This window comes from Cygnus olor, chromosome 12, assembly GCF_009769625.2.
Source record: "Cygnus olor isolate bCygOlo1 chromosome 12, bCygOlo1.pri.v2, whole genome shotgun sequence".
Classification (NCBI taxonomy): Eukaryota; Metazoa; Chordata; class Aves; order Anseriformes; family Anatidae; genus Cygnus; species Cygnus olor.
Genome location: NC_049180.1, coordinates 12,347,213 through 12,370,291, shown reverse-complemented (window position 1 = coordinate 12,370,291; position 23,079 = coordinate 12,347,213). Strand labels below are relative to the sequence as shown.

General features: G+C 45.6%; 1 protein-coding gene across 5 annotated transcripts in view; it reads right to left on the bottom strand.

Annotated features, from left to right (window-relative positions):
- Positions 1-5,184: 5,184 nt before the first annotated feature.
- CTCF (CCCTC-binding factor) overlaps positions 5,185-23,079 on the bottom strand; it is a 37,282-nt gene continuing 19,387 nt past the window's right edge. For all 5 annotated transcript variants that reach the window (XM_040571452.1, XM_040571449.1, XM_040571450.1 and 2 more), the window contains 10 exons: positions 19,124-19,916; positions 18,287-18,457; positions 17,477-17,610; positions 15,911-16,031; positions 14,939-15,088; positions 13,182-13,342; positions 12,571-12,753; positions 11,699-11,834; positions 7,821-7,988; positions 5,185-6,739 (listed from right to left, as the gene is read on the bottom strand). In XM_040571452.1, the coding sequence (XP_040427386.1) occupies positions 6,558-6,739; positions 7,821-7,988; positions 11,699-11,834; positions 12,571-12,753; positions 13,182-13,342; positions 14,939-15,088; positions 15,911-16,031; positions 17,477-17,610; positions 18,287-18,457; positions 19,124-19,904 (2,187 nt within the window). In that variant the 5' untranslated portion in view covers positions 19,905-19,916 and the 3' untranslated portion in view covers positions 5,185-6,557. The remainder of the gene's footprint in view (positions 6,740-7,820; positions 7,989-11,698; positions 11,835-12,570; positions 12,754-13,181; positions 13,343-14,938; positions 15,089-15,910; positions 16,032-17,476; positions 17,611-18,286; positions 18,458-19,123; positions 19,917-23,079) is intronic.

Sequence of the window (23,079 nt, the reverse complement as noted above, 5' to 3'; positions counted from 1 at the left end):
CTCCTCCCCCTTCCAGCACTCGGTGCCTCTTCCTGCCCCGTCAGGCAAGATTTACCCAGCGAGCAAGAGATGCGAGATGAGAGCGACGGAGCCCGCGGCCCACGCAAAGCCTGTGAGACCCCACGCTGGAGAGCACCTTCAAGCTTTCCGAGGGGGCCAGGAGCAGCACCCTCAAGTTGGAGGCTCCCTGGTCTCTTCTCGCCCTGCAGCCGGCGGCCCCAGGGTGGTTTTTGGGGACACATTTCTGCCTCGGTGGCTGGAGATGGATGGTGAGTGTAGAAAGAGAGGCTTCCTGCACAGGGAGGCCAGCCCCACTCCTTCACCTCGCATTGGGCACCCAAGGGTTGGTGATGTAGATGGGTGCTGGCGCCCATTGCGCGGTGCTTCTCCAGAACCCAATGCCCCAAATTTCACACCAGGGTGCCCCCTGGCCAGCCCCAACCGCTGCCCCAAAGCGAGGATGAGAAGCAGGAACTAGGGTGGCCTCCTTGGAGCTGCTAACACACTGGGTACACCAACCCCACTCCGCTCTCCCAAGGAAGGCCCCAGATTGGGCAAGAAGCTGGAAGCAGCCCAGGATGGAGCAGAAAACTCCTGCGCAGTGCTGTGGGACTTCACTGGACACAACATTTCTCAGTGTTGGCTCAGCACTACCAGGGACTCAGGAGAAGGTGCTGAGGGAGCACAGTGTGCCCACCACCAGCACAAGCTAGGTCAGAGGGTGCTGGCTGCTTCATTCCCCCAAATATTCCTTTTTGACCAACTGAGAAGCTCGGGGCTGCCAGATCAGCGATCTGCCAACTGAGGACTCCTGGAATTTTTCCAGAGCTGGAGTAACTCAGACCAGGCCGATCCTCGGAAGGGCTCGGGCCACTGCTCTCCTGCTACAGCTACCAGTCCACAGCGTTTCCGAAACCACCTTAAGCACAAAAACAGAGGCATGAAGTGATGTCCCTGCAGGGATGGCTGTCCCCATATAGCCCGACCACAGCTCATGGCAGTTCCTCTCTGGGACAGCGTTGGCACCTCACAGGGCAGCCTCGAGGGACACCGCAACAGGCAGGGGAGCACCAGGAAAAGGCAGGGGTGTTCGCTGCCCAGCACAGGCAGCGCCCGCCCCCACCCCATCCCAGCCTGCCTGGACCTACAGATCTTCCAGGGTGGCAGAAGACCAGGCTATTGGTATCTGAGAAGCTCAGAAGAGGCACCAGGTTCCAGCTTTGTCATGCAAGGATGTTCAGGACATGGAGAGGGCAACCCATTGGATGACGGCTTGTATTGAAGCTCAGAAGCACAAGGGAGCTCCAGACAAGCCCGATCCCAAGTTTGTTCCCCAAAATACTTGGTCCCACGTGCTGGAACATGCCGAGCATCAGTGCTTCCTCCAGGAGCAGGTCGGAGGATGTCCATGTGCACAAGCACTCCCTGCTGGTTGTGCAAACATGGGCACACCAAGTTTCCCAGAACCCCAACCCATCTCCTCTTTCTTCCCCCAGTGGACAGGGGCTGGGCAGTCCCAGCTCCATCATGCCAGTGCCAGGCTCTGCACTGCCACGGGCACCCAGGTGCCCTGCATGTGGACACGTCCCACGTGCTCTCGGTGACAGCTTCTCCTGCAGCTCCCTACCACCACAGGTTCCATGAGGAGTCATCTTGGCCAGTGGTCACCTCTGGAAGTTGCTGGTCCAAGCCTCTGCTCCTGACTGGGCCAGTTGATTGGTCAGGGCCGTGTCCAGCTGAGATATGAACACCAAGGATTGAGATCCCACAGCCTCTCTGGACAGCTCTTCCAATGTCTGACCACACTCACAGTGAGAAGTTCACCTTATACCGAGCTGGAATTTCCTCTTCTCCAGTTTGTCTCTATTTTCCCGTGCTCTCCCACCAGCTAGTTAGAGGCAGCAGCGAGACCTTCCTCCAGGCTGGCCACAACCCTCTTGATGGCCTCACCTCATCCATCCTCTGCTCCAGCACCAGCTGGACTCACAGCAGCCTCTCCTGCTGCATCCCTCACCAAGACCAGACCCAGTGTCCAGATGTGGTCCCACAAGTGCAAGGCAGAGGGCAGCGATCCCTCCTCTCACCCCAGTGGCTGCCCTGTCGCTAACCCAGCTTGCTGTAGGGCACCTGCTGACCCCGTTACCTCCCTATCCCCCCAGCTGCTGTCTCCAGGGGCAGACGCTGCCTTTGCCCAGCTCCAGGAGGTTCCCTGCAGCCCAAGGCTTGCTGAGGTCCCTCTGGTCCCACCTCCAGCAGATCGACTGCTCCTCTCCATTTGGCATCAGGCACACACCTGCTGAGACCCCACCTGTCGCACTGGCCAGGTTGTTAACAAGATGTTAATTAACAAGATGTTAAACAGTACTGGCTGTAGAGTTGATCCCTGAGGACCATGAACCACCAGCATCAGCTTTCATACTGCTGACCATGCTGAAATTGGTGGCCAAGACAGTTTTCCAGCCTCCGGTCCCCATGTCCCCAGTTTAGCTATGAGGAGACCACGTTAAAGGCCTTGCCAAAGTCCAGATGAGCATTCACTACTCACTTCTTGCCCACACAACCTCCTCGGAGAACGTCAGTCAGACTGGATGTGCCTGCGCCAAGGGACCATTCCCAGTCACCTCTGTCCTTTTTCTGCCTGGAAATAGCACCGAGAAGGGTTTGGGTTTGCCCTCAGGAACCAAACTGAGCACAATCTGCCTGTAGTTCCTCAGATCTTCCTTCTTACCCTTCCTGAAGATGGGTAGGACATTTGCCTTTTTCCAGGTGTCACGAACCTCCCCAGATCACCAAGACTTTTCAAAGAGACGATGGAGTGTGACTTTACAATGATGTTGGCTGGTTTCCTCAGCATCCTCAGATGCATCCTTCAGCCTGCCGTTAGGCTTGGGCTCCAGGAGGCCTGAGCACAGACCTCACCTCACCAGCACACATCAAGGCAAGAACAGCACCGAGTACCATGTTTTTTACGATGTCCTCTGCCACCAAATCCTCTGCTCCATTAGCCCTGCATTTTCCCCAGCCTTCCTGCTGTGGCAGCCCTTCTTGTTACAGAAGCCCTCATCCCTTGTGAGGACAAGAGAGGTCATCAGTTTTTCTCCATTGCTGCAGAAGAGCCATGGTTTGTACCAACAAAACCTAAGCTAAAGAAGTGGGCTTGGTACCCACTTCATAATGCAAGAGAAATTGGTCCCTCTAGCTCGAGGGAGCCCTCCATTGCTACAGCAGCTGTGAGCTCAGCGTGGCTGAGGCAGCAATGCCCTCAGAGCTGTGCTAGCACTGGCTTTTCACCCATGGACCTAAACACAAGGCACAGCTCTTCCAGCATCAACAGCAGTGGGGCGTCCTCATTCAGGCTTGAGATGCTGCCCTGGGGAGCACACTGGGACTCTGCCCTGCATCTCTCCAGAACATGGGCAGACCAGAAGCCCGTGAGATGCGCGAGCAGAGGTGTCTGCCCGAGGCAGGAGACCCAGCTCAAAACTAAATGAAGAAAACCAGGCTGCATAACAGCACTGGTTACTGAGCATGCATGTGGAAACCAGGTCAACTGAGCAGACTGCAAGGTAACAGTCGAGGGTGAAGAAAAAGGATAGTCACAGGTGATTGCTCCCATCCCCATGAAGCCCTTGCTTGGGCCTCTGGAAAAATTCCCAAAGCAGTCTACAATAAATTAGCATGCCCACTCTACACGCATGAACACTGCTCTTACCTATTGCGTTAACTACTGCTGCTCAGAAATCGTTTCCTCGGAAAAAGCAGAGCAGAAGTTGCCAGCGGTCCCTTGGAGATCAGCCGCATCTTCCCACGCGTGCTGCTGCAGCAGGCTGCGCCTCGCAGGGCAGGAGCTGCCAAGAAACACAGCACACTGTCAGCACAGCAGAGGAGTCGGAAGCAGTTCCTGCAGTCTTTGTCCAAATACACCACTCAGGCTCCCTTCCGTTCAGCCCAGCCACGCACGCAGCTATTGCTGGAGCTCAGAGGAGCTGGAGGAAGAGCTGGCAGCAGGAGCCCTGGGATTTGGGGTCACTCAGGGCTGGGTGCAAGGCACAAAATGCATGCAGACCAAGGATGGCCCCTGCTAGAGCGTGCACACCTCCTCAGGGCACCATCACAGGTCACTAGTCAAAGCCATCATAAAACATCTTTCACGCTCCACTTGGCAGCAGAGGCCTGAGCCCCAGTGCCTAAAAGCTCGTGGCTTACCCGTCAGGCTCACGGAAGGAAGACTGACAGCATTCACTGCGACCCCAGGGACATGGCATCGATACACACCGCTGCTACAGCGCGAGCCCCGGGCCAGGCACAAGCAGAACAGGGCTGAGGGATGGCAACAGCCACGGTTAGCTGCACGTCTCTGCTCCATCAGCACTAGCACGCGCTGCAGGACTATGGCTGCTGACACCTTCAGCTTTCTGGCTCACCACAAGGCATCCCTAGCTCTAGACTTACACAAAACTGCATTTCCTTCAGAGCACTGCCTCTGTCTGAAGTACCTCTTTGGGCTCGTGAGCACACAAGCTCTTTACCCAACTGAGAAAGCGCTTTGGGGTTTATCCACTTCCGCTGCCAGACCTGGCTCCTCGCAGGACAGCCCTGATACTTACATCTCCCACCTGCTGAAATAAGCTCCCATCCTCCTCAGGATTCCAGGCATCAACCCTGAGACAGCTTTCCTCTGCAAGTTTAACAAAGACCACGTCTCAGGATCAGTGATAGGTAGTCACCACACGCCTAGTTAAATACTCCTGACATTACTTCTTGCTTAAAGCTGTAAATGATACAAGTGTCAGTGAGCAGCCAGTCCAGCACATTTTACATTACCTCTGCCCTGCCTCAACACAGCCCCAGCAGAGCAGCTTAGACCCCTGGGACACAAAGGAGCTGCTGTAAGGTAGCATAGCTCAGTGCGCTGCCTACGCCACAGTAATGATGCTTGGTTATCTGCACACTCACCTGTGACTGACAGCAGCATGCCACGATTTAATTTCATAGCTTGCCACCCCGCATTCAGCACACAGTAGAGGAACACCCACGACGAGAAGAGCCCATTGCACTGTAAGCGGCTGCTCCCTGTTTGTGCAGGCAGGCCTGCAGCATCCTTCCAAGAGGGGCTTTACAGTCCGGAGATCACTGCCAGCTCACACAGTTATGCCCAAAGAAAGCAGCCGGTGAGCACGCATGTTAATCCATTATTATTTATTAGCTGTACAGCAGTATATTCTCCTTCCCAGCTTTCAAACCCCATTACATATTTTATAACAGTATTTTTTCCCATGTTGGCTTCCTAAAATAATGAAAAATATCACACAGTACAGCTAAGTACAAAAATGCATCAACCTAGAGTCTGATAGCTAAACTGATAGCTCTCTTAAAAGCGATACATAGAAGAAAAATTTGTTTGAAATCAGCAAGACTGAGGCTCTATAAAAAGCTTACATATTTTAACATGTGACAGTTTCATATACAGGCATCATTTGTATTTCACATTATTCCTTTTTTGTCTTTATTAGAGATCCAAAATTGTGTAATTACTGACCTATTAAAATTTCCTGGCCCAGGTTTTGAGGGCTGCAGTGACCCACTTATAAATCACCACTTCTGCCTTAACATAGGATTCATAAACACAAAATACAACTACAAGATAGAGCAAAGAAAATGTAGTCGTGAAGTTATAACTCAAAAAGAAGGTTAATTATACATGTTTCAAATGCCAGTTTTGTGCATTTCAAAACCAGATTTTATGTGTGGGTTTCTGTTGTTCTGCAAGCAATAGTCTGGGTACATCTCTACGTGATTGGTTATCAACAGTTTTTCCAACATTTACACTCTATCGATCTTCTTGTCACTTAGTTCAAAAGGAATTAAAATACTGGGGTTTATTTAAACTGCATTTTTGCATACCTCTTAATTAATGGAAAAAGATTTAAATGTAAAAAAAAGTTATTTACAAGCTTGACCATTACAGAAATGCTTTGCAGAAAGCAAAGCATATTAAGGACAGAAACCAGTTGGAGCATGCCAAAACTACCGTGTGCAGCCGACTTGGAGAACCGGAGCTAGTCAGTGGGGAAAAGCAAAAAACATTTTAAAAGTCTAGAACCCTCCCAAGTCTGCATTTACAGTTAAAAACACTACTGAGAGAAGGAGGCTCAAGGACTCTGGGAACTGGAAGGGCAAGTCCGGAGTGGTTTACCACATACTCTAGTCAAGGCTTCCACTTTGTATAATAAAACTTGTTGCATGTAAAGCTGGCCCAAGGACCGTGTTTACGATGCAGTTCAGAGCAAAACTAATCAAGCACCTCACAGGAAACCCTCAAGGACTCCAAAATATTTCCTAATGTTCCATGATCCTGTAATGCTAACATAAAACAGCAAGTTCTAGTTAAATCACATTCTAACATCATTTTGAAGTTTTATTTCCCAGTATGTTTGGTAAAATGGTCTAAAATGATGCATTTCCCAAAGCCAAGAAAAAAGGTAAAAGGAAAAATAGATTTGAGCCGCTTAAACACAGCCCAGGCCAGTTCAGTCATCCAGCGTGGTCTTCCTCCATCACCGATCCATCATGCTGAGAATCATCTCAGGAGTGAGGTCTCCATTTGGAGCTTCCACTACAGCAGGCTGAGCTTCCTCCTCTTCCTCTACTGTTTCTGCATCAGGTTCTTTCTTTACTTCAACTATAATATTTTCAATTTCACCAGTGTTCTGGTCTTCAACCTGAATGATTGCTGCAGCTAGAAGGGCAGAAAGCAAAGGGTGAGGGAGAAAAGTTACACCTTTTTTTTTTGCACCAGAGCTGGCCTCATCAGATGATTTTTAGTAGGTATTTAGACTCTTGCATGGAAAGAAAAGGCAGGGCCCACAATGAAGGCATTCCCACATCAGTGCAGTGATTCACTCTGCTTCACTCATCTAATCATCAACCTTCTGTTTCCTTGCCTCTGTATAAATACTTGCTACTGGTACAAGTATCATAAGGTACACTGGAACTTTAAGACATTATTCAAACAGGAGATTTTGCAGAGTAATCCACAAACAAGGCTACGCCAATGTATGGGTGTGTATCAAATCAGCCTCTCTTCATTCATGGTGCAAGGAAAAGCTTCAAATTTAGGTGAGTCTGGTGACACTAGTGACAGAGTCAGCACAAAATGCTTCCGCAGGTTGTTATTCTAGGAAGGACACAAGGACACATCTGTAGCACTGAGCAGACAGCCAAGCCACTGGGGAGCCATCACCCCCTGCAGGAACAGATCTGCCTTTCCTGCTTTGCACCTAGTTGGTTGTTTTTTGTGTTTTTTTGTTTTTTTTTTTTTGAATTTAAGACTTAGCAGAGTTATTGATTTTTATTCTTAAGGAGAAAACTCTACAGTTGAAACTGTCTGCATTTATGCTATGCTCAGAAGTACAGCCCTGAAGTGTGTTAATTTGTGGTAATACCTGCAAAAGTCTGCAAAGGTCAGAATAACATGGTGATTGTGCTAACAATTACTTTAACAGTAACTGTACATTAATATACACACCAACTAGGGAAAAAAAGAAATGAGCAGTTTGCACAGTTTAAATAATACTAAAAAAAAAAAGTCCCCTCCTTTTTGCATAGGCTGAAGCAATTATGCATCCTCATGACCAGGAAACACTTGCAACTCTTTTCAAACAAAAGGTGTGGTCTTTGCAAAGTAGAGGCAAGTACAGTTATTATTATTTTTTTTTTAATAAGCTCATTTGAGGGAATCAGTTCTCTTGTAAGAATTGCCAAATCCAAGGAACAAAGCAGTTCAGGCAGAGTAACATGAGCTTCAAGCAGTGACTTACGCTGGGATTGTTTTGTTTGAGTGGCAGCTTTGCCTGGTGGTCTTCCTCTTCTTTTCTTACTGGGAGGCGGTGCAGGAGCCTCTTGCTCGACTTCTGGTTCGGCCTCAATTTCTACTGCTGTCTCTTCCTCATCTTCATTATCATCCAAATCTGGTTCAGCATTTTCCTCTAAAAGAAGCATTGTATCAGGTAAGTCTTCAGTTTAAACAAGAATGAAACATCTACCTACAGAAAATCATCAAATCCTCATCCAAAAGGAGTCAAATCAGGGGAAGCAGGCAAACGAAGCCTTTGTGGAGAAGCTGGTGGCACAGACTGCCAGTTACCTTTACATCAGAGGCCACAAATGGCCATTTAGAAAGGCAAAAGGAAACATGACCATGTTAGACTACACAATGAAAGCCCCTCTGCACACCCACAAAGGAGCTCAGAGACGACGGCTGGATGGGGAACCCAAACACCACACTGCTGGGCTACTCCCAGGCACATCAGAGGGGCCATCAGCCCACTGCAGCGCCACCTGCACAACCCAGAGGTGCCCCTGCACAAGAGCAGGCAGGAACCCAAACCAAGAACTCTCAGGAACAAACACTTTGCCCAAGCCACTCCCAGGACAGCCACCAGCCCCACTGTCCAGACATGAAACCCACCACAACGAGTCAAGGGAAGCAGCAATCTACATCACCTTTTGGACAAAGGAGGGGCTGTTGCCTGGGCTTGGGACAAATTATGGGATGTGTGGAGGTGGGGAAAGGCAGTTTGGGATCACACAGGTCTTCTTATGGGATGTTCAGGACAGGAAACAAAAGTGGGAAGAGGGAGGGGTTCAGGTGATTTGGAGAGGAATAAGCATGGGAAAACAGAATGGCAAAGGCACAAAAGGGGCCCTTCACGTGCAAACAGCTTGCTGGTTGGTAGTCTTGCCTAGCTATACCCTTGACACCTTGTCTTGTCATTTTTTATTTTTTATTTTTTAAACTCTGTCCCTGGTTAGGTATCTGTATCCTGCATGTAGCAACTGGAATCTACCATAGGCTGGGGGGCCTGTGTGTCCAGTGACTGGAGTGCAGGGGCACACGCGTCCCATCACTAGCAAAGATGAATCTGGACCAGCTGGTGAAACAGGTGAAGTGGCCTGGGAGAAGTAAGGAGGTCCCTAAGGGCTGCCTCTGGGTTGTGAGAGTGCTTGCATAGTATAAGAACTTGGGGGAGTTGGGGGGGGGTGGAATTATTGGGACCTAGAAATTCCTGGGTGTCTGTGAGTGCCTGCACATGTGCAACAGTCTGTACCAGCAACCTGAGCAGGGCTGCAGCCTCGAGGGCTGGTTATGTGCAGGTGCAAGCACCTGGGCAGAGCAAGTATCTGAACCCATTTGCTGGAGGGATTCGCCTTGCAGGTGCGCTCTCACTAGTGGACTTCTCCAGCCTGCTCGGCCACAGAGGGAGCAGGATGAGGCTGTTGGTGCTGCCTGCGTTCACATGAGTGCTCTTTCTGATCTCTGGCCAGCCACATACATACATGGTCTATACATGCGCTCAGTGTGCGTGTGCCTCCTGCAATCTCACCTTCAGCCCTGTTACTGGTTGGACTGGGAGCAATGGAGCAGCAGCAGCCTTGCCTCCCTTGGGCTATTGGATCTCTGGCATGATTTATTTTCCTCCAACAGACTTCACCTGGTAGCGGTGACTACTGTACCTCTATGAAACTAACACTTGAAAGTGATCCACAAGCAAGTCTCCTACCCCTCAAGAAACAAGAGTGCCGTACTTGATCTTTTTCTGTTAAGTAGACAGGAAAACAGGACACAGCTCCCTAACACTGGGACTTATGTCCAAGACCTCAAAATCCGAAGTTAAATATGTCAGAACCACACAGCACCAGGGAGTTCTTAAGCACTACAGATGAATGCAGTTCTGCAGATCATTCACTGTGCTTTCCAGGGCCACCAACATGCAATTCACCAAGCAGTGACCAAATGGATCTTCCCCGAGACCCTTCTTCCAAGACAGGAGAGCATACTGAAGTACATTTTGAGGCCCCATCTACTCAATGGATTTATGATGGCAGCTCCCATCCGTGACAGCTCTGCATCTAACTGCATTTTGGAGCAGACTCCAATCATGGCATCTGCACTTCTCTTTTTTTTTTTCCTCCAGTTTTTATATTGTTAACTGAGCTAATTACTCTAAACTACTATTCAGGACACTCTTTAAAGTTAGCACCATCAACATGTTCAGATTGTCCTGAACATGTCCAACGTGCTTCACCACAAGGGTCTGCTTCATCACAGCTTTGCTCACCATTCTTAGAAATGTAGAAGTTGCAGAAACTCATGAAACTGCAGATCAAGAGATAAGAACAACACTGCACACTGCAACTCTCAGCAGAGAATGTAGTTGGAACCTCTTCCATACTGCTACCCAGCTCACACTGGTGAATTATTTTTCTATCAGATGACTCCTGAAGAAGTCAGTCGAGACTTGGAAACTCATGTGAGGATGAAGGAGTTGTCTCAGCCACGGAGTCTGAGCCAGTCGTATAACACTCACCAGTTCATTTAACAAGCATGATTCTTGACCACCTCCCCCCAAAACAGTTTTGAAACCCAGGCAATACAAACTAAATAAAATTAGGGTTTTCAACCTAAGTGATTCTATGATTCTACATTTACCGGAGGCCTACAAATCATATGTGATTCTGGAGTATCTGATTTTTAACATGTTTTGATTTGGTTTCCATCAAGATTCTACTCCTGGCTCCAAGATGTTTCCATGTTTTAAATGAACAATTAGTTACATGTGCTTTACCCAACTGACTGTAATGCTTTTTCAAGAATCTGTACAAATACGAGTTTCAGAAATCGGAGTTTCTGCTGTCAAGGTTTGCACAACCAGCAGTTTGACCATACCCATCTGATTTCCTGTAAAACCTGTTTGCCACGTAAGATTTTCAGATGCACATTCTCTAACCAGAACGTATCCCTGTTGCCCCAACCTACACCCCTTGTTAATTGCAGAAAGCACTTCAGATGAAAGACTAATTAGCAACACTGCCTTTGCAGAATCGTCTTTGAACTGGCTGGTCTTTAGACTCCACCTGGATTTTCTTGCTGAAGACACGACAGTTTTCCCTCCATCAGGAGGAAAGGCTATGAGTTTTCCCTTCACAAAGGATACCACAGTGAAGGCAGTTTATCTGCTGCAACAGTTTGCTGTTGCCCTGTCCTGGAGAAGCTTACAAACATTAGCCACCCTATTATGAATTACACCCAACCCATCTTCTGGCATGCTGGCCAGCACGTCCAAGAGCCCCTCAATGACCATCTTCTCAATACCAGTGTATCGGCAACATCTGTCAAGTGGAAGACACCACCTGCTTCCTGACCCTTTAACTGGCTCAGCAGGCCTTTTATAAGAGTCCATAAACTGCCTGCACTCTCTCCGCCACTCTCTTGTATGCTCCCTTCCCTTTCCCACTGAAGAAGCCAAGCTAATCCAACACTGGGGTTGTTTGGACATGCCGTATGCTATCCTGTAGCAGCAAAGTGGGAGCATGTGGCATTTCGTAACAGAGAAACAGAGTTTCTTCTGGGACACTGAAAACACTGCCAGAGAATGTAACACACAGAAAAGCAGGCAGGAGAGGAACTGAGTTTTTTCAACTGCACCGTCTTAGGAAGAGCACAGGATGGCAGAATCCATACTATCCATTACAGGCAGTCATTTCTGTACCTGGCTGTATACTATTATTTTTTGGTTACCAACTAGACAAAAGCCTTTCAAGTACCAAAACAAACCTGCAAAGTGAGCAAACTAACAGCTAACAAGGAGCGCATCACAGGTATTTAACTCTTAGAATGTACTGAGTTGTTTCTTACCACTATCAGAGGAATCTTCTTTCTTAGAGCGCATCTTCCTCTTTCGGCCACGTTTGCCCTTCTTTGTCTCTCCCCCATTCTCTCCTTCCCCACCATCTAGGCCAGAACAATTATCAGCATGTCTGGCCATCGTGTTCTAATCCATGGAAAAGAGGGAAAAGAACAAAAAACACAACATGCATTAAAATAAGATCAAATATTCTGGTCCTGTATTTACAAACATATTTCTGACAACTTTTGATTAACTAAGAAACCTGGACAAGCTTGAGAATTGGGCCCACGTGAACCTAATGAGGTTCAACAAGTCCAAGTGCAAGATGCTGCACCTGACTCACTGCAATCTGAGACACGAGGATGGACCAAGAGAAGAACTCATTGAGAGCAGCCCTGCAGAGAAGGACTTGGGGGTTCTGGTGGACAAAAAGCTTGATATGAGCCGGCAGTGTGCGCTTGCAGCCCAGAAGGCCAACTGCATCCTGGGCTGCATCAAGAGAGGAGCGGCCAGCAGTGGATGGAGGTGACTGTGCCCCTTTGCTCTGCCCTTGTGAGGCCCCACTTGGAGTCCTGCATCCAGTCCGGGGCCCCAGCACAAGGAGGAGGCGGTCCTGTTAGAGCAGGTCCAGAGGAGGCCCACAAAGATGACTTTTATTCAGAAAGTTGAATTTTCACTTCGTTCACAACGTCAATGCTAGTACACAATAGTACTAATTCTGAATTATACCAGGTCTCGTCTAAGAAACAAGTGTTCTATTTAAACGGGTAGCATTGTGGCCTGTATCTTCCCCGTGGGTAAACATGCCATCGTTCCTGTTCCCCCCCACCATCCTCATTCCACCAAAAAAATCTGTAATTCAACCAGTATATTCCCTTACCCTGCGAGTGAATGTTTTACCACACTTGGAACAGACAAAGGCAGCAGGGACAAAGTTGGGATCATGGTATCGTTTGAAGTGCATATCAAGGAGCTGTTTCTGACGGAAGGTTTTATCACAATGGCTACAGGCGTAAGGCTTTTCTCCAGTATGGGTCCGTTTATGCATGACCATGTGCCGCTCCTGACAGGAACGATCAAAACAGCAAGAGTAACTTAAGAACTCATACAAACACAGATGAGATGATTTTTGGCCCCAAAGAAGCCAAACTTTAGTTTAGGAGCAGTGTCAGAAAAAGATGGCTCTGCAGGAATGTGAGAACATCTCGGTGGATGGTATATTCAGTCCTAGCTACTCCCATCCTATACAGACTTATTTCTTCATCAACAGATACACCAAGGTTGTGACTTATCTGCCTTAGAAGGTACTCCTCTACAGGGAGGAAGCACTACACCAAACAACACAGGCCACCAAACTTTTCCTTCACACCCTTCAAAAGAAGGGGAGAGCTTATTTGATCTTGACAGTCAAACTTAACAGCTAAGATTTCTACCTCCTTTTTTAATCTCCTGTTCCAATGCTCAGAAGGGGTGCCAGTCCCACCAGCTTACCTGTCTGCATGCGTAATCACACTGGTCACACTTGAAGCGCTTCTCATTCTTGTGAGACTTTTGATGCTGTATGAGGGCATAGCGTTCATGAAACACAGCATCACAATAGCGACACTTCTTGCCCTGTTCAATGTAGGAATGCTGCTTTCGCAAATGAACACCTAGGAGCAAAGAAACAGAGGCTTTAACCACGATGGCTTTCCAAACATGGAAGAGACCAGTTTGTGGTCCCTTAGCATTATTCCCTCCACATATTCCTGAATCAAGTCAGGAGACTGAACACTTAGTTTAGGATTCTACCAAAAAAGAAAGATACATAAGTAAAAGCAACCAGAACAATTTCTAAACAGAAAGGTCTTGCAGAAAATCTCCAAGTTTTCCCACAGAATTTTAGATTTACTCATTAGTAGCCATCAACGTTCACACAGTGCAATTCCATTTGATGTTATGCCACGTAAGGTTTGTTTGGTTTTTAACATTAGTTATTATACACAAAAAGTCCTGCAGGCATCTTAGATGATTTTTCAAACCATCTACACTAATCTCAAAACACAACAGAGACATCAGCAACCAGGTCTGATGCTGACAGTATCCATCCACAAGGATTCCCTTGGAGGACAGCGCAATGTGAGTTTTTGCTAGTGAATTTATGTAACACATGAAGAATATCTAAGTAAAACATAACAGTCCACAAGACACTTAAGACTACTCTGAATTGCTTGAATACAGCCAGAAGCCAGGTAATACGTTGGGAAACAGGATTTTCTGCAAGACTGGAAGCCAAAGTGACAGGGATAGAAGGCAATGAGGATACCAGCAGATAATCCCCAAGAGAGGTTTTAGTAACTCCTTTAAAATACTCAAACTAAGAGCATACCACAGCTGCACAAGGTAACCTGTTGTAGACTAAACCATTATTAGGAGAAAAATTCTTCATAGTTAACATCAGTTTTTCTCTGTTGTAAATCAGTTCTCGTCTGCTCTGGGAGACACCTGACATCATTTGGCTGCCATCCACTCAAACTGCCTCTCAATGTAGCACTTCAAATTCTTCTTTATTGGAAGGGAGCCTGCCTTTCCATTACATGGTTGATATTTTGCTTATTTTGCTTACAGACTGAAAGTTCTGCCAAATCGTGGCTTCTTCTTTCTCAGCTGCTCTGGGCATGATATTATTTTTCACCTTCTTGTACATCAGAGAGCTTGCCTGCTGGAATCACTGCTCACTAGATCAACACTCTGCTACTGCAAGGACTCAGGGCTTTTGTGGCAACTCTGTCTCCTATTCTGTCTGTGGCACACAGCTCCACTTCCTGGAAAATGAAAGTATTTATTCAAATTCAAGCCTTTTAGCTCAGTCAGATGTATATGGATGAAATGTAACGGCCTTCAACATGGAGGAGGTCAAGCCAATTGACTTTTTGGTTTCTCAGACCTAATCCACATGTAGTTGTAATATTAGTCCAAATTCAATAAATGCCTCACATCTATAGCCCTGAAAATAGTAACTTGCCTTGTACACTTGGAAAGCATCCTACGCTTTCAAGTAATGAAAAGAAACAGAATGTTCTCAGTCTGCAGCAGTTATGGTAAGCTAAGTGTGTATTACAAACCACACGTTTAAGTCTGTGCTTCATTTTGTAGTTATCAGAACTATTAGGTTAAAAAGCAGACAGCAGTTGGCTTACTTGAACTCTAATTTTGAGAAAGTCTTTTGTAGTATTTTCACCAAATGACCACTTTTCAGAGATACATACCCAAGTCACTCTTTCTTGCTATAACAGTATCACAGTGAGGACAGTGAAATTTGGCCACGTTCTCCGTGTGCTTCTGCAAAATGTGCATCTTCATGGTACCACTTTGAGTGAAGCGAGCATGGCAGATGTAACATTCATATGGCTTCTCTCCTTCAGTAGCAGAAAGAAAAAAATAGCACAAGTACTTTTATTAAAAAAATCTAACCAAGAAGCCCCAAACCTCTCAGAAACTCGCAACAGACAGCTAGAAGATAAAAATAGTAACTATAGAAAGATCTCAATGTCTCTTTGGAAGTTTTAGTTCTTTTATGCATCTTTCTACAAAGAATCCCAAGTCCACTCTTTAAACAAATCAGTTAAATTAATACCCTGAGGAAATACCTGGAAGACCTATCTGCTGACTGCCAGAAAAAAACAAGTAGCATCAGATTTTTTTTTGGGGGGGGGGTGGGGTGGGGGGTAAGGTTTCTGAATACTTATGTACACACAAGGGCAGTTTTTCCCCCTTCAGGTTTAGGGGTATCATCAACCTGGCATTCCAGCAACATTCTCTGCTAAAAATGCTATTTCTATCAAAGAAAAGAATCAGGGTCTTTATGGACTACAAACATGAGATGCTTTTATAACTACACAATTATGAAACTGAAAATGGCTCTAATCTTTAACTGGAACACTAATAATAGAAGAAATATCTTCTTTTCATACTAGAAGGGGACATATTTTAACAACTTACATTGAAACTGGAAATCTGAATCCTCCAAGCTCACTTCTCAGTGTAGTAATTACTAACATTTTATGAATTTTATTTAAAGTGCTTATAAACTATGGTGCATACTCTTCAGCTACAGACTTTATAAAGGTTTTATATTAAACAAAGTTTTTTTTTCAATTAAGAGTGTCACCACACATTACACAGTCTCAGCAATCTGACACTGAAACAAACACTAAAAAGAAAAACCATGTCAACAATACCAGAGTGGGTCCTCATGTGCCTCTTCAGTTTGTAAGTATCCCTGCTGGCATAGCTGCACAAGCTGCACTGGAACGGACGCTCTCCAGTGTGAGAACGAATGTGGCGTTTCAATTTGCTAACCTGAAAGCCAAAAATAAGACTGAAGTTAGCATAGATGAGCAGGTCAGACTCCCAAAAGTACAAGTCAAGAAACAGATTTTCATTTTACCTCGTCACTAAAACAAACATAAGCAAGCATGTTTCAATATCACTCTCATGCGGCGCAAAACCACTCCCTCTCTCCCATTGTACTTCACCTGCCAACCTCATTGCCAAGCCTTGCCCTTCCCAAACGCAGCACAGCTTCATTTAGAGTCTTGTGCTCCTTACTGGTATCAACCATGTCATTGTTTGAGGACAAGCTAAAATTTGAAACTACCCTGGAGAGAAACAAGAAAATGTTCTGGGAAACCAAAGCACCTAAGGAGAATATTGGATGGTGGGGGAAGAGCGTAGTGTTCCCCCGCACCATACATTTTTCTCCACAGGGTGCTTTCTTGAGTGTTCTCCAGTTCCTTTGAGATAGAAGATAAATTCTTCTTAAGATGAGCTGAAGTCTAGACCTACAATCAACAGGTTGACTTAATTCTTTTACTCTCCTGCTTTTATCTAGAAGGCGTGAACCCAGGTTAAAAAAAATCAGCATAAGGAATTTTCTGCTCAAGTAGGAGCATGCTGCATAATCAACAACCATTGTCTACAAAATGCAGCACAAGCTCACATTAAGACCAATTTGGTCATTCTTTCTTAATGCATACTATGAAAAATCGTTGCAAATGCAGTTTACTCAGCGCTCGAAACCACAGGGTCCAGAATTACAGCACTGCAGTCACAGCTCAGGGAGATAAATGCAATCCCTTGCTCAACATCTCCCACTGTACCCTTCTTCCACTGCACACATTCCATATTTTAAGTCATGTTGCTCATATCTTGCTCGAGTTTCTTATCCCCATCATGCTGTACAATTTCTATTACAGCATAAAAGTTGTTCTGCAGCATCAGTAACAGCACTGCATTGGGGAAAGCATTCAAATAAGCTTTGTTTACTTCAGCAAATTCAACAACCAGCAGATAGCAGCAAAGGCGATTTTCAGTAATATTAAGGCAAACGGCCATTAATTTTGGCTACAGTCACCTTAACAGCATAAATAACGTGTAGAATACATGTTTCTAAAACTGTCTGAAAAGCACATCCTACTCAGGAGATGGCTGCCTCCTTCAACATGGAGCACACTACAGTTCCTTTCATCACCTTTAAGACCAATTTAAAAAAAAGCAAAAACAATAACTTATCACCAACAAAGGAAATGAAAGTCATCTAGGATCTCAGTGTGCTCTCAGTGCTCTCAAACTAGTTTCTCATTAACTGAGGAAAATCCACCATTTGTTTCCAAGAACAGACCTGATTTATAATTTTTTTGCTTAGAGGTTTTTTTAAATGGCCAAGGAGGAAATGCCTAGGAGCAGAGCTTGTAACAGATGGTGAACAAGCAAATATTCAGTACTGTAACAATTAACTAACATACCTCCACACTAGCATAATCGCACATTGAACATTTGAAAGGTTTCTCATGGGTGTGTTTGTAGCGGCGATGCCGAACCAACTCTCCACTGGTCACAAAGGCCATGTCGCAGTCTGGGCACTTATGAGGGCGAGTACCTGAGCAGTTGCAGCAAAACAGGAAGATGATGACATTCAGATTTAGTGACAAAAGAAGGTACAGGACACACACAATACCTCTTGGTTATTCACAAATCTCAAACCACCCAGCTAGACATAACGTGGGTATTGATATGAAGAGAAAACAAGAGAAGATTACCTTTTTTTTTGGCAGAAACGTCACAAGACACTTAAAGTTTCATCACAGTTTAATTACCAGTTGTTTTATACTAGAAACTTAAATAAGGATCAACAGAAATGTGCTGTAGATCCTACCACTAAGTTGGTCCTGTTTATAAACACCCTGCTGCTGTTTTCAACTCCCTTATGTTTATTTCCAGCCTTTCCTCATCTTACCTTTCTGCAAGAACCACCAGCCACACGAAGCTTAGAACACAACTACTAATGACCAAGACAACTGGAACGTTTTCTGCAGCTTAAGGTAATTTCAGGTCAAGCCCAGGACTCGTTTTCTATGTACAGGATGAGCTCTGCACCTGACCTGGCCAGGCAGAGGATAACAGCATGCATGTGAGAAATGGACAGCAGCCTTGCATGGTTTCTTCTTTAGCTTGTTCCATAACAGGACACAGACAGATTCAAGACAGATTACCTTTCCTTTGCTCTAAAGACAAAGCAGATCCTCCAAAAACAACTTATACAAAAGCAAGAGTACCTGTGTGAGTGTTGAGATGGTTCCTCAGTAACGTGACTGTCCGGAAAGCCCTGCCACAGAGATGGCACTTATGTGGTCTTTCATCAGTGTGGCTTTTCATATGGCGGTCCAAGTTGGAACGTCGTGGACAAGTGTAACTGCACAGTTCGCACTGGAATGTCTTCTTTACACCTAGCCATGAAGGAAATAATCTTTATTCTCAACAGTACTGTGGTCTTCCGCATAACATTAGAGAACAGCAATGAAAAGGAAAGATTCCTGTAGGTTTAGCTACTACGAGGAACAATCTTGTACCATTAAATCCAACAGCATATCCTTAGGAACACAGGCAATGACTAGCTTGGCTTGAATTTTCATTAGTATGCCAGTACTCAATGTTCCTACTCCACTTTAGAAAGGGCTCCTTAATTTACAGTTTTAAGTTTCCAGAAAGGAAAAGTCAGATGTACATAATGCTGTATTTTACACCATTTACCCTACTCAGCACTTGGTTAGAAAAAACAAAGCTTATTATACTGTTTGTTACCGATGAAAAGTGTGTACACAAACTCTTAAACACGTATTACGGCAAAACACAGAATCTTTTCAACTGTAGTTATATGGGAATACAAATGCCGTATCATCAAACCAAGGCAAATGAATTCCTTTGTAGCCTATATGCATGACAGGAGGCTTACCCACAAAACAGTAGACCCGATACTCTTATATAATGCAGCAAGTGACACTGGACACGTCTCTTTTACTCCCATTTGCATCTACCCAGTCACTGCAACCACACTGCAAGGTCCCCTCCTAACAAACACATTCTCAAAATCCACTTGCAAATGACAAGCTTACCTTTCTTTTTAATTTTTGTTGGTTTAGGTGGCTTCATGTTGCCCACCACCTTTTCTGCATTGACCTCAGACAATAAGCCCTCCTGTTGCTCCTCTTCAAAATCATACACAGAGACATCCACATCTTTGCCTTCCTCAGTGTAACGAAGCTTACTCTTTTTGTTTTTCTTTGTTTTTTTGGCTGGTGGCTGATAGTCTGGATCTTTTTGCCAATTGGGATCTTCCTGTGGCTGAAGTTCACCTTGTTCCAGTGTCTCCACCTCACCATTTGCACCCACTTTCACTACTTGGAAGCCTTCTGGTAAAGGCAGGGTGTGACAGATCATGGGCTCTCCTTCTTGCAGGCCTCCTTTGGAAACCTCATTTTCATAAGCTCCCTGAAGTTCTTCCACAGATGTGGTGGCAACAGGTACAGTCACTGGAACAGGTACTTGGACCAGCTGAAGCTCACCGAGGTTTATAGGCTGCTCTTCCATATTAACAACCTGAAGTGTTATGATCTGCGTGTCATCCACCGTGGCCTCTGTCTCCTGAGGCACCGCACCTTCCATTACTTCAGTCTTCATTTGAAGAAGAGTTGGATCCAGCTGTTCCATCATCACCATCTGCACACCGCTGTTGACATCCTGCACTACTTCACCTCCGTCTGCTTGGTTTGGTGGTATATGACAAGCATCGTCCTCCTGTCCACCTTCACGGCGTCTTTGATAGGTTTTTCTCTCCTTCCCCTTAATAAAAGTTTCTGATTCCTCCACAATAGCTTCAACTGCCTCACCTTCCATTTCACCTTCTTGCTGTAAAAAACAAAACAAAACAATGAATGCTGCACATCATCCAAGGTATTTTAACAATCGCACAAAGCCCACAGGGGGACAAGTGGCCTAACAGAAAACAAGCAATGCAACAGCTGCAACATATTGCAATTCTATTCAGCAAACAGAAACTGAGAATTAAGGATTAGTCTCTGCTAGCTTCCTGTCACTGTAAACCAAGTCAGTCTCAGAACGCTCTCAGAAGTGAGACGACTCTACCAGTTCCCTGGAAAGGAAGGAAAACAAAGAGAAGAGATAAAGTAATATACATATTCCCATTTCTAAAAGACTGCAAATCCTACAGGCAAGACATAAAGTAATATTACTCTTTACTGAGCTTCTTTAGTATTTCAGTTAGCAATATCTGTCGCTCTTTGGCTATAAATATCAAAGGCAAAAAAATACCATCACAAGCAAAAAACTGTCTATCTAAACTATTATGTTTGAGAACTACAAAGTTTTTTCAGGGAGAAAAAGCACTAAAAATCGAGTGCAAGAACTCAAGTCTTCAAAGTTACTGTATATATTCTTAGTTGTTTGAGAGGGGAAACATTTCCTATATGTTTAAATTTCTCTGCACACTTGACTGGTACCGTTATCAAAACAAAAATAAAAAAGACATAATCAAGTTATTCAAGCATATTGTAAGCAGCCTGAGGTTCAGTTCCTGCTCCCACCCCTGGGCGCTGCCTGGCGTGAGAGCACAGTGCCCTCCTCCGGCTGAACGAGCAGCAGCAGGGCTCAGAACAGCTTCACTTCGGTGTAAGCGATCTGCACTCAGAGCTAGGGGACTCTGAGCCTTCTCATGAGAACTGGGTCAATTTTATCCACACAGTCCAAAGCACACAACAGTGCTAAAGCTGTTTAGGAAGGCCTTAGTTGTAATTCTGAACATAGCCATATGCAAGCGTAGCATTTTATGCTCTTCTTCCACCCCAAACCATCCAGCACTCTTCTCAGCATTTGCCAGGAAGTATGCAATTCCCGTACTCTGATTCTGTAGGAAGGTTGCTTCAAATCATCATTAAACAGCTATGTCCTTTTCTCAAAAAAGAAAAGAAAATTAAAAAAACATGCCAGTTTCCCTATGGACTTCTGATAAAATTCCAATCCCAATACCAGATTTTTATGACTTCCACATTTTCCTGTTATATCACCTGACCTTTCAAGACCAGACCTCTTTAACCTATTTTTTCAGCTCAGCAGTTAAACCTCGTTATCATACTAGTTTCAAATGTCTACGCGTAATCTTGGATACTTATTTTGGAAATACAGAGGTACATATACATGAACACGAAACACAGCTGTCAGTCCTCATTAGCTGTTAAGAGACATTATTTTTAGAGAGTCCTTGCTTTTACTTTACTGTCTTTTCTAATATTCTCCACTTCTGCTGGGAGAACACGGTTCTTACTGTTCTTCAGCCTGTTCAGACTAGGGTCATCTATTTATGCGTGGTCTTGATACTGGTTATATTTCTTTTGGGCAGCAGCAGTCTCCAGGGGGCACCAGATACCCAGAAATACTGGCATATGGCTTCATGCGCACTCCCTGCAGGGATCCTGCCTCTCCTTTCTTTAGCACCCCTCAGCATTTCAAGTCAGAGCAAATCCATATGGACAAACAGCTGAAGTACCCAAGATGATGCAAGTACTTAACACTAGCCAGCAGGAGATCAGAACAGAGATTTGCTCTTTGGCCTACAGCAGCTGTGAAACAATCAGAGCAAATTGTCTTTCAATTATCTCAAGTATTTGTAGGGAGAGAGAAGGAGAAGCCTTTTCAGGTGACCAAAAGTCTCAAAGAAAGGAAGGAAGGAGGGAGCTAAACAGAAGAACGTGATAAATGGCTGGGGTGGGCGGGAATTAGCAAAGGATTTCAGATAAGGCCAAAAAAATGGCAAAAGCCCATCTGCAGAGCAAAGGCAATTCTGTCTTGATACCTTTTATTGGAACAAAGCAGAGGCCAGCAGCGCTGGGCGGTTCAGGGGGGACTCTCAGATGGGAGCTCCCATCAGACCCGTTGCTGAAGCTGGCAAAAACCCTGCGAGTCACCGACAGGCCAAGGCTCACAGCGCGCTGGAGGAGCCCACAGGAGCTCCAACGTAAGGCATCACCTCTCAGACTGCATGCCAGGACATCCTTGTGCCCACCAAGGAACAAGTTCCTCTCTTTTAAAGATTTCAGCGCATGGCTTACGTTGGCAGGAAGGTTTGTCAGTTCCAGAAGTAACGCTGGGGTCGCTCAGGCTCATGCTGAGACCAGGTAAGTGTGCAAGCAAGACATTGTTCAAAGGGCACTCACAACGGGAGGATGTGCACACGCGTGACAGATGGAAGGACTCACGGCCACTCAGCAAAGAAACCAAGCCATCCCTGCCCCTTCTCCTATCCTAGGGACAAGCATCTCCCAGAGCTACCCGGCACTATCACGATGTCCTCCAGCGGTGAGCCAGCCACACGGCAGCAGCACCACCAGGAGGGTCTCAGCCCCAGCTCGTAACCAAGATAATTCAGCAGCCAAATGAGGATTTACTCCTGCCTATTCCGTGCTATGAGATATGCTCTGTTCCTTGCGGTAAAAATAAGTTATTCTGAAAAATGGCTGTATTTTTAAGCCAGGTTCTTGTCACCAGGGGAAGTGCTACAGTATCTTAAAGAGAACTATCAACGATCCAGGCCATGTTGGCAACGTACCACAAAAAATAAAAAAAGAAAGCCACATAAACGTACAGAAGGTGTCTCAGTTGATCTCAGTGAGTCTTGGCCAGCTCAGAAATCATCTCCAGCTGCCCAGGTTTGTTCCCAAGAAAGTATGATTCTTCAGATTAAAATCCTCCTGCAATGTATGCATGTGGATGCACAGGATGGCCTCTGAACTCGAGGGGAGGGGAGGTAAAAGGTACGGGATCGCCCCTACTGGACCAGCCCTCTGGAGAGACTTTACCTTTGCACTGCCCATCCAGCTTCACTTCTCAATCTTTACCTTCAAGTATTTTTGCTCCTAAAAGTTATATTCCTCCCAGGCCAAATTCTGAGACAGTTTCTAATATTTCAGAGAACGTGGACTTTGCTATCACTAAGGACATTATAGCAGGACACTGGGAACAGTAATTGCTGAACATATTTTATCTTACCAATCTCCCA